Source organism: Ammospiza nelsoni, chromosome 5 (genome assembly GCF_027579445.1).
Source record: "Ammospiza nelsoni isolate bAmmNel1 chromosome 5, bAmmNel1.pri, whole genome shotgun sequence".
Classification (NCBI taxonomy): Eukaryota; Metazoa; Chordata; class Aves; order Passeriformes; family Passerellidae; genus Ammospiza; species Ammospiza nelsoni.
This window is the reverse complement of record NC_080637.1, coordinates 39,578,367-39,590,420: the sequence shown is the minus strand read 5'-3', so window position 1 is coordinate 39,590,420 and position 12,054 is coordinate 39,578,367. Positions and strand designations below refer to the sequence as shown.

The window sequence follows — 12,054 nt, the reverse complement described above, 5'->3', positions numbered from 1 at the left end:
TCTTGCTGTTGGACACATTCATCAAACAGGTTTTGAGGATGGAGGAGTTGAGAAAAATAATTTTATAACTGGTGATTAGGAAAATAATGTTGGAAAAGGGTCTTTTTTAGTTATCTGTGATATTCATCTCTGTTTGCTCTTACTTTCAAATCTCATATGGGCATATGAAGAGACAAATACAACAATAGCATTCTTCTTTACTTAATAAGGTTAATCCAAGAAGAGAAAGAGTCGACAGAATTGCGTGCTGAAGAGATAGAGAACAGAGTGGCCAGTGTGAGTCTGGAAGGGTTGAACCTAGCCAGAGTCCACCAAGGCACCTCCATTACTGGCTCGGTGACAGCGTCGTCCCTTGCGAGCTCATCTCCTCCCAGCGGACACTCAACTCCCAAACTCACCCCTCGCAGTCCAGCCAGGGAGATGGACAGAATGGGGGTTATGACACTGGTAAGAAACCTTATGACAGTATTTGATGTGATATTTCTTGTATTAAGTACTTCATCTTCTCACTGTATGACTGGCTCGTCTCTATAATTCTTCATTCACATCTTCATCATCCATAGAGATAGCAAATTCTCTTGAATGTGGGCATTTGGTGTCTTTGGGCTTTGTTATAGTGGTTTTGAGCATGGCATTATTCACTAGGGGCATAGTGACAGGATTACTGAGGGCCTTCAGCACACAGGCTATGGAATTAATAAGAGACAGAACTGCTCACTACATACATCACTTGTATGTAAATGTTTACTAATGGAAAGTTCTTAAGTGATGCAGTTATTACACAATAGTCTGTGGAACTATTGCTGACTTTAAACTTCCAGGAAATATCTAGAAGACATTCAGACATTCCACCACTTCTTATATGTGATAATTTTGATACACTTTTATATTTGGTATACTCTTTTTTACTTGCAGTGCTTTTATACATTCTTCATCACCATATATCATGCACAGTGAAATGAGTTCTTTGGTTTCCAGTGATTCATTTAGCTGATATATTTCAATATTACAGGTGGCTCACACATAGACATCAAGTCACCATGAAATTACTGTGCAAATAATTTACAACATTGCTGTATCTTTGAGGACACATTCAAAAATTTCTGGTTCAATTTGAAAAGGGAGTTACAAGGAATTTAATTTTGATCCTAGACAAAAAGAAATAGTACATCTGTCAAATATTTGAAGATAGTATGTGTCAACATATTTGAGATGAGCACCTCTGATACTGATCTGAGTAGAGATGCAGGGTTCAGTGTGAGCTACAAACCAGTTTGGAGCTGGGGTGAATTAATCCCTTTAAGTGCCAGGAGAGAATCAAAGCAGACCACTCTGCTGATCTCATAAAGGGAATAGAAGAGGGTATGTGTAAACCCAATTTTTACTTGCTTTTTCTCTGATAATCATGTCACCAATGTCCCCTTGTGGTCCATTCCTGGGAAGCAATAGCACTGATTCCCTCTGGAGCCTTTCCTGACAAAAAAGGTTGTTATGAGCAGATGGAAATGAGGCTTGGCTGTCGTTCTTCTCAGCTGGGAGTAGGGACTTTTGTGGATGATCACCTAGCCAAGTGTTCCCTTTTCCTGGGAACTGACCACCACTCATGCCCACCTCTGCTTCTCCCAGTTTAGTAAGGTGTTTGCTGCCACTTGGGATCTGAGGTCAGCAGGGAGGAGGTCCTGGCAGGTAGTTGTAACTTATTCTTTGCTGCCCTGAGTTCCCACTGCTGAACAGGAGAAACAAAGATGTTGGTTGCAGAGGTCCTTGTGGAGGAGGTGAGTGTGCAGGCTGCTGTCCTGCCACCTACTTCACCAAAGCAGCACCTTCCCAAATGCCCAGTGTGTTCCCTTTCCCCAGCCATTCAAAGAAAGCAGTCTGGCTGTCAGTAAATGGCAATGGTTGAACTGCCCCACCAGCAGACATGTGCACTACCTGGTGGCCTGGATTTGAAATTTGTACCTTTGGGTCAGTAGGTTCGTCAGATTCAAACACAAAATGACAGCATAGCCTCTGCATTTCAGGTTGCCATGATCTGGCTGACATCCAGCTCTGCCTGTGCTAAAACTCAGTTGGAATTGTCTGTCTGACTTGCAGTTGAACTCTTGGCTTGCCATAAGCAGTAGAAGCATCCCCCCATAGTGTGGTAATCCACACAGCCCACAGCTTTGCTCACCTTCATCAGCCAGTTGCAGCAGGAGTTCAGTATTCAATATCACTTCCTATTGACTGGGAACAGACACAAGTCTGTCAGACATCCTTTATGTGAAACTTGGAGTTGGGAAGAGATTGAAGTCCAATCTCTAGAGCTCAAATTGCTAAATAGCCCTGTGCTGGTTGGCTGGAGAAAGAGGACTGCATGAGTTTCCACAGCCCAGGTGCGTGTAGTAAATAAATTCTGCAGATTATCTTCAGCTTTCCTTAAATGAAAGAGACATCTACCAAAAATGAAAATGCAAAGGGGGTTGAAAAGGACCCATTCTAGTAGTCTGCTACTGCCAAGTAATACTGAAGAAGATAGGTGAATATGTATTCATTTCCTGAAAATGCCAGTCATTTTTTCAGTCATGGTATTTGGTGATGATATTTTGTGATTTTACTTGGTGGGACACCAATATATTTGTATTTGATAAAATTTCTAAAAAAAAGTCTCCGTTGGGGATAACGTAAGTACTTATATGAAAACTCAAAAATGGAAAGTGCTACTATAGGCTTGAAATTCTTTGCTAAGTTATGAAATCGAAGGAGAGTGTAGTTTCAGGAAAAATACCCAAACCAACTTTCCCAGAATGACATATTTTTCAGGGGTTATATTACATTAATGCAGCAAGTGTATACTTAGTATATAATATGGAGAGTGATTAGTCTTTGCTTTCCATTTCATGAATGTGAGAACAACAAATGTGAGGGGCTTTTTATGCTTCAATAATATTTATTAATTGTTATTTTTTGTTGTTTCCACCTTTGTTACCAATCGAAGCCAAGTGACCTAAGAAAACATCGTAGAAAGGTATGATACTGGGTTTTTTTAAAGTTTGGGAGAGCCCATTTATCATATTCCTCTGCTATTTAGGTAACTAAATCTTTGCTGGGGTCCGTTGCCAGCAACTGCGTCCCATTGTCTCATTTTCATTCTATGCCTGAACATAATCATTACTCCTACCTGGAATGGCTTCCAGGGGTCACAGCTAAGCCACAGAAGCAAGGCCCACTGAGTGATATCTTGGAGTAGCAGCCTCAACAGCACAAACTTAAAGGAATATTTATTTTTAAAGAAGTATGGACACAAAAGCATTACCTTCAAATGTACCTTCAGCCACTCTTCTTGCTGGAGGAACTACAGAGAGATTCCTTGAAATCTTCTGGAGAAATGTAAATTTGTTTACGGAACTGGCACTGATGACATTATTTGAGATGAATCATTATAATGGTCTGGCAAAATCCCTGTTTGGCCATGCTTACTGTTAAGCATAGTGACCATTCTGGTAATGCACTGTGAAGAGAGTGGTCATGTTTATGCCTGTATTCACCTTCTCTCTTACATCCCTGAGAAACTTAGAAAACCTTAATAATCCTGTTTAATGCAAGGGACCCACTTACAACTAAGATTTTCTTCATGTTTAGACCTTCATCAACCTTTTTAGCATAAAAGGGATGAACTTCTTCCAAAAGCATAGTCTCATTTCTTTTAAATATCTGTTTTAATCTGTCATATTTAGAAAAAAGAACCCTTACAATTTGCTAGAAACATTGCATTTGAAATCTTACGTGTTTCAGTCCACTTGACAATTTCATGAGGTGTGTATTGAAACGTTCTTGAAAAGCTAATATGCTCTCATTGGAGTCTCTCTCCCCCAGATTGCAGTAGTTGAAGAAGATGGGCGTGAAGATAAAGCCACAATCAAATGTGAAACTTCTCCTCCTCCAACACCCAGAGCCATCAGGATGACTCACACCCTTCCTTCTTCGTACCATAATGATGCCAGAAGGTAAGATGTTTGTAACATGGATTGGTACTTCACAGTATTGTTGTTTTCAAGTCGTGTTGTTTAACTACTCCAAAATTACTTGATTTCTTCCCTGTTTCTCATATAATAAGAGAAAAAACCCTACCCATTGTCTGTTGCAATGACCCTGAAAATGTTTATCAGTGCTAAACCTCTGTTTTGAGGTACAGTTTTGATGACTACTGGACGTAGCAGTGCTACAAATCCCAGAAATAAAATCAGAATGCTGACTACTGTATTTTTCATAAATTGTTCTTAGCAAAGCAAAAATATTTATTTTCAGCCTTGCCTGACAGAGAAAGTGTGGTCTTCTGTTGCTCTCTATGTTGCTAAATAATTTAAAGATGTGATTGTTTCACTTGTTTGGAGATCATTACTAAATTATTACCAACTAATTTATTTGCAGAGCTGCTTAGAAGAAAATAAAGATGTTGACATGTTATCTATTCTATTTCTTTATTATCATTTTGCAGTAGTTTGCCTGCTTCACTGGAGCCAGAAAGCATTGGTCTTGGCAGTGTCAGCAGCAGTCAGGACTCCCTGCACAAAGCTCCCAAGAAGAAAGGAATCAAGTCTTCAATAGGACGATTGTTCGGTAAAAAAGAGAAGGCTCGACTTGGACAGCTCAGTAAGGAATTAGTGGTAACAAGCTAAGGTCACCATTTCACCACCATTTTTCCATTTTTAATTTCACTCTTTTTTTTTAGTTTCCAATTCGCTCATGTTTCTGTTTTGTCTGGCACAACTTTCCCATTAAATTTCACTGTTATCAGCAGTTGTATTTGTCAAGGGTTTGCCATGACAGTAATGTAAATGAAAGGAGTAATTTGGGCACAAATTACTGGAGTCATCTTCACTGAACCTGGTGCTTCAATAGTCTGTGGAATTAGGGTAGCAATGGTAACACTATATTCTTCAATAACCACATAAAGAGGAGGTGAGAAATTAATTAGCAATAAAGGGCTATAATGATGGTGTACCTATGTAATGCAGAAGGTCCTTGCAATCAAGTATAGCTGCTTTTCAGATTTCAGGGTGTTGATAGATGCTCTCTATTGCCTATAGCTGAATGTCCTCAGGATAACTCTTACTTTTGCAATTATGCTGCTCATAGTAGTGCTTAGCTTTCTCCCTACTTCTTCTGTCCTTTCCCTTGCCAAGACTATTTCATTCTACTTCATTCATTGCAAAAATTTTCCAACACAAATATCAAATTGTAGTAAATGAGTCAATAAAATTGAAATACTGACTCTTTCCTAGTCATGCAGATGTCACATAATACAAATTTGTGAGGCATTAAATTTTACTGCCGTGGTGACCATGTGACCCTTGTATAAAGAATTTTAAGGCCTTGCAGTAAACACTTAGGCAGCAAGCATAAGCCTGAAATTAAAAACCTATGTTTTTCTTGCAACATGTCCTTAGCAGAACTAACAAACGCATTGCTAAAATAGTACACAATAAAGAAAGATAGTCCTATGGTCAAAGTATCAGAGTAAAATTGAAAAACTGAGTATTCTTCATTTATACTCCAACTTCTCTCCTCACTGCCTGTGAAAACTATATGTTCTTGAAAAAACCTAATTTCTAATTGCAGTCTGAATTCCCCCCCTTTTTTCACTATAAAAAGAGTAAAACTGATTTATTCAATCTTTCAAATGAGAATCTATAAATGAGTCCTTCAAATACACCTGTATGCCACCATCTGAATTTATGGCTAATTTTAAAACTTTAGACTGCATCAGAATTTAGACTTTATTAATTCACATTTACATTCCATATGATCTTTCTTATTGACACTGATGGTTTATGGATATTAATCTACAATTTCTCAGTAAGTCAGGAACTTGGAGGACAAATATGCAATAAATGTGTGGGTCTTCCTGCAGTTCTTTGGAATGTGGAACAAAAATGTTTCAAAGAGTATCTCAGGAGCAATGAAATCTGACAATAGATTAATTTTCTAATACCCACCGTGATTAATAATACATACATAGAATTTGATAAAGCTCATCTGTAATTCCCCATACTAGGTCATGAAATTGCTAAAATATATTGGTGATTTGCAATAATATGAATTTTTTGTGACTTTCATTCTTTAATTCAAGAGCAAAATTTCAATATAATGCACATTTTAATTAAGGAAACGAGGTTTACTAGCATGTATAAAATGAACAGTTAAGACTGTTACTTAATCAGAAGGTAGAAAAATATTTTTCAGAAATTAAAAAGACATTGAGCAGCTGAATTACTGGTAATTTTTCTCATCTTACTTTTTAACATATCAAAAGAAAAGCATTTATTGAGTGGTCATTTCCACTCAATGACATATAGAATCATGGAATATCCTGAGTTGCAAGGGATAATGAAATTTAAAAAAAAAAAGTCACGGTAGTAGTTGACTCAGTTTCACAACAGATGTGTTATCTGTGCAGCTATATAATTAGGAGTTCTATTTGTGGTAAGATACTACATCACAGAAATTTACATAGAAAGTCCTATCACTACAGCACTGCAAAATATTTGAATGGTTTTTATAACCTAAAATAATATTGCAAAATCAATAAAAGAAGGCAGTTTATTTCCTTGCTTAAATTAAACACTCTAATTTAATATAGACACATTCTTCTTACATTTTTTAATATGAAAAAGAAATTTTCTTTAAAAGCACACATTTATATACTCTTATTTAAGAAACAGTATTGAAACCTCCAGGCTTGTATTACTAAGATCAACAGAGCCGTGCTATTACACAAAATATTTCCTTGCGCTGTATTCCTTGCAACCCCTGAAATTATTTCTTTTCAATTCCTAAACTTGCCAGAATTTTGTTCTTTTATTATTTGATCATTTTACCTTCTCTGCTAAACCATTAGCTTTATTGTTTCAAGCCACATTCATGCTTTAGGAGATCTTTCTTAGAATTGAGATTCAAGATTTCTAGCTTCCTTAAGTTTTGTCTAAGTTTTTGGAGAAGGAAAAAGGAATGCTACAGGGAGCACAAGTGCACTTGCTTTCATTCTTTCCTGCTTTTTTTCTTTCCTTCTTTTCCAGTCTTCTCTCTTGGCAAGCACCACTTCTGTATTTTTCTCATGTTACATTTTAAATATTCTAGACCCTAAAACAAACAATACATTCCTGGCATTTTTAGAATTGCCCAAGCAAGCTGATCTGCATGGCAAATGGAAAAGTCAGCTTGTTAGGAAACATTTATTGTGGCCACATCCAATAGGAGGAGTACCCTCATTTATTTGAAGGCCAGATGTATTTGGAGAATGGACAAATGCATTATGCCCCCACTACTCTCCAACCTGTCATAAACCCTCACTGCACTGCACTCGTCCCATCCCTATCCAACATGCTGAGAGCTGCTCTCTCAAGAAAGATGTGGTATGTTTATGTCTATTTGCTGAATGAAAAATGTAATCCAGAGCCAGCAAGAAGCATTTAATGAGATTCTATAAGATTTTGACAGGCAGATGAAGTGAAAAAAAAGTATGTGTTCCTATTTTCTGCATTTGTGAGATGCATTTGTATCATTCTCATTGTGAGACTTGCAGTAGTGTCCTCTTTCAATAAATTAAAAATCTGTCTAGACAAACAGGAGTGCTAAAATGGCACAAGACACATCCCAGGAGATGTAGGAGGCTTTTTACTTATCTCTGACAGATTCTTTTCTCATGTTTGGGAGTTTTCAGGGAAAATGACATCCAAGACCCTCTATGAAAGCAAAATGAAGACTTTAGCACAACTGCCTTAGGTGATGCTGCATGATGGCAATAGTAGAGAGACAATTTGAGAGAATGCAATTTCATTTGTACATTTCTCCACTAAGATTAAAACTGAGAGCATTGCTTACTTAGCACCACGAGACTGAGCCTTGGGAGGCAAAGAAAAATAGGTAAAGGAGATCAGGGTGCTCATGTCATACATTTCTGCTAAACACAAGGAGGAGAAAACTTTTTTTTTCCTCTACTACTTTTTCCAATGTAGTAAATGCTCATCAGAATTTACTTCTGCAGGTGATAGATGTTCTCCACAAACACTAGATGTCACAGTTTAAGAAAAAAAAATATAGATGAAGGTGGGTGAGAGGGGAATTGAAGGGTTAAGGAGGGGAACAACAGAAGAGAGAGAAGGAAAAATATGGTGGGGTTTTGTTTGTTTTATTTTCCAGGAGGTTACATGGAAACAGAGGCAGCAGCTCAGGAATCTCTGGGATTAGGCAAACTTGGAACACAAGCAGAAAAGGACAGAAGACTAAAGAAAAAGTGAGTACTGTTTTTTGTGACTTTTTGGCTGAAAGTTGATTCAAATATCAGGATTTTTATTGTTTTACTCAAATGTGGAATGAGAAGCAAAACCATCTACTATGGCATTTTAGTAGTGATGTTTCTTTGCAGTGTAAAAGTTTTTAGAGCTGCATATAAAATGTAGGGGGAAATATTCAGAGTCTGTCAATTGTACAATATTATTTTAATTGTGAAAGAACATAGGTTTATGAGAGACATTTTTCTGTTTCACATTGTCATTAATCCTCTGCTTTTTGCCTTCAGTGCAATTCTGAAAAAATAGATACGTATTTAGTGACTCACTATGTAGATTTTCGTTTTCAAAAGGGTGAAAAATCTCTTTAGTATTATCTAGTGAACTTCTGTTTCTAGATGTCAAAGGTTCCCCATAAACCCTAGCAGCTTCAGTTTATTTACCTGTCAGCAAATGTAGACAAAAAGCAGCCTAGCTTTTTGTTTGCATCAATTATATAATAATTTAATACTGTCTTTCATGCACCTCCTTGTAAAAGCAGTACACTGACTCATAGCAGCTGCCAGGAGCTATGAAGAACTAATAAAAATAAGGCTGCAAACACAAAAGAAACCTCTTGGCAGCACTGCGCTTACAGTGTAATTAGAGGGTGTCAGAGAAAAAGACGGTACTTGAAACTGACTTTGCAAATTCATTCTGTAAACAAATAGGTTTATTTTCATCCATAACCATTCACTTTAATGCTATTATTTGGATTCTGAAAGCCTCATTTTAAAAAATTTCTGGGTTTTCCAGTTTGTTTCCCTCTTTAAAGATTCCCAGCAATGGGAAATGAGTGTATTTTCAGTTCTAGTCCAAAGAATCCAGGGATAATATTTGAGGTTCTCTTTAAATTTTTATGTTGATTATTTTTAATCACTACTTTTTTTGTCAAGTGCTTGATGAAATATAACTTCAAATGTACACATTCATGTAATGTACAAATGCAAACATTCTGTTTAAATCAGCCTCAATTTAGCAATTAGAAAAGCAGTCACTGTGCTAGCTGGAAGAGAAGAAACATTTTCAATTCAATTAAGAAACTGAAAATAGCATTCACAGGGATGTTACAGTTGATGAGTCTTGTCCCTGTATTTCTTATCTATACATAATAAGTAATTTTAGGAATATATGGATGTAGATTATGTTACCATAGTTTTTTTTTTACTAAATCTAGAAGACATCTTTGAAGCCATCATTACCGTTCATAAAGAATATAACGTTATTTTCAGCAGCCTTTTTTTTTGAAGTCCCAATGTACCTTCCAGTTCTGAGGGCTGAATGTATCACAGTATTGAAACAGTTTTGAAGGGAATAATGCATTCATTTTGTTCACTTTCTTATCTGTTAGTTCATTAAACTGGGTAAAATAACAAGACTTGGCACACACAACTGCAAACATGACATGACTGTTTCATCTATAGATTGCCTACCAGCTTTTGGGTCTGTACATAAGGGGTGTGCAGATAATCTGTTATTAAATTTGTGTCCAATCTCACACAATCCCATGCTTTCTGCTTTTCAAGTCTTTCCTTTTTTTCTCCTGTGTCTGTCTGTTCTTTGTTCTTTATGGATTAGATGTAATCAAAGTGTCCTCTGCTGGAAGGAAAGGAATCTTTCCTTTGTGACTATGACTATTCTATTAGCCTGAACTGTGTATTATTTATCCAAAGTATATGTTCTACAACTATCTCATGAAGAAATTTAATTTTCTCCCTGTGCCTTTTAGGGTTACCTGTCTTCATAGTTTTTAACTTCAGAACTGCAGAAAGTTTAGCATACATTATTGCTAGATTATGTATATATGTATATATATGTTATATCGTTTTAGAGGAACCATAACATAGGAAAAAATATAACCCATTGTATCAGAGATACACAGGAGATTCTGCTGAATTATGGCAGTCATTAGGGTGCCAAGCTGTCAGTGGAATGTAAGAGAATTAACACCTCCTTGTAAGAAATGCAGTCACAGCATCACAGAACGGGTCAGGTTGGAAGGGACCACAGTGGGTCCTGGTCCACACTCCCTGCTCAAGCAGGGTCATCCCAGAGCACATGGCACAGGATTCTGTCCACATGGGTCTTGAATATCAGCCATTTATTTGCGTGTCTTACCTTAGAAAATATTAAATTGAGGAAGTCCACAAAGTAATTTAAATGAAAAGTTTGTTGCAGTAGGTCACATTCCTTTGTACCAATTCTTAACAATGCCAGGTTCCCCCTGGAAGTAGCCTTGCCATGCACACAGTAGGTGCAAGATTACTGAACTGTGTGGTGCAAACGAGGAAACTGTGCTATGTAACATTAATGGTGTGGGGCTGTGTGGGAGGTCCTTCCAAGACATAAGAGAAGTCTGAGAGTAATTTCCTGGCTCATGATGTAGCAGTAGGATCTTTGGCAGTATGATTTAACTCCCAGTGGTTGATTCCTCCTTTACTGCTGAACAAAACTGCTCTACAAACCCTGCAGACACAGTGAGCAGTCACTGCAACACAGAGCAGAGCACCTTGTAAGCATTTCTAACTGACTTGGATTAGGATGTAAAAGCTCAAGAGAGCCAAACCCACCAACAGGATAGGTAAAAGATAGCCTAAAGCTGGGAAGTACTACTTGGTATTGCATTTCAGGTCTGAGACAGCTTTACTTATGCTGGCTTTGTCACTCCCTTTAAACAAATAAAAACCAAATCCAAAGGACACAAAATCAAAAACTACCTCCAAAAAAACCCCTGCAAATAAACACCCCAACAACACAAAAAGCCTTGAAATAGTGATGCCAGAGCCAATTCTCTTTTCTATAAAACAAGTATAATACCCCATACTGAAATTGTGTTTCCCTTTGAAATGTGCAACTCAGGTGAAGTAGCTTTCAGCCCTGTTAACAGCTCAGCAAACAGTTCAGTGGCGCTTCTGGTGCAGGAAAACAGAGATTCTCCCCTTGCTGTGAAACAGAACTCGAGTTCATCAGTGTGATCAACATGTGACTACTGTGCTAGTAGCCATGATCTTCACCCACCTCTGCTATAAGCTTTGAATTAGTTTGGATAAAAGTCATTATAAAAGGATAGATTCATGTTAAAATTATATCCATGGTATCTCTTAACTGAAAAATACTTAAAATGCTAAATTTCTAATTTTGCATTTTTGAATGTATTTAATTTCATCAGTAATTCCAGAAGGATGCCCTTATCCCAGGGATAAAGATGAATGATATTTCAAATTGCCAGGTAGTGCAGCAGCAGGTTCTAATGGTGCATCAGGTGTCCTGAGCACCTGCTCCCTCAAGCAAATGTTGCATTGACTCTGGCCCCCCTGGAGTCAGGAACACACTGCAGTGTGTTACAGTGCTTTAGTCCCATTTGTTTGCATGGAGCCAGGTACTGAATAAAAGTTTTCACTCTGAATAATTTAATTGAGAGAGTGTGGCAATTTTGGAGACCAGTTCTCTCTCTGGTGATTATAGTGTCATTAACCTAAATTTCAAGGTTTCGCTGCTTCCTTTTAAGAAGATGCTATTTAGATGTAAAATTTCTCTCCATTTCAATCGACTGCTTAGACATCATTAAAATGTAATTAACAGTTTGTCTCAATAATATGCTAGACATTTATAAACCTCCAAGGGTCTCTATTCATCCAAAATTTGCTTATTACACTTGATCTATTAGGAATAAGCCTTGCTCCTAAGGCATCAAAAAGAAATTAAGGAGGTTGTGTAGAATTTTTAAATTATACACAACATCTCT

At 37.2% G+C, this 12,054-nt stretch overlaps 1 protein-coding gene across 14 annotated transcripts in view; it reads left to right on the top strand.

Moving 5' to 3' along the window:
• The window catches only part of PPFIA2 (PTPRF interacting protein alpha 2), a 293,070-nt gene that overhangs the window by 248,966 nt on the left and 32,050 nt on the right, over nt 1-12,054 (top strand). For all 14 annotated transcript variants that reach the window (XM_059471825.1, XM_059471822.1, XM_059471811.1 and 11 more), the window contains 5 exons: nt 210-447; nt 2,978-3,007; nt 3,856-3,986; nt 4,478-4,632; nt 8,182-8,275. In XM_059471825.1, coding sequence (XP_059327808.1) covers nt 210-447; nt 2,978-3,007; nt 3,856-3,986; nt 4,478-4,632; nt 8,182-8,275 — 648 coding nt within the window. The remainder of the gene's footprint in view (nt 1-209; nt 448-2,977; nt 3,008-3,855; nt 3,987-4,477; nt 4,633-8,181; nt 8,276-12,054) is intronic.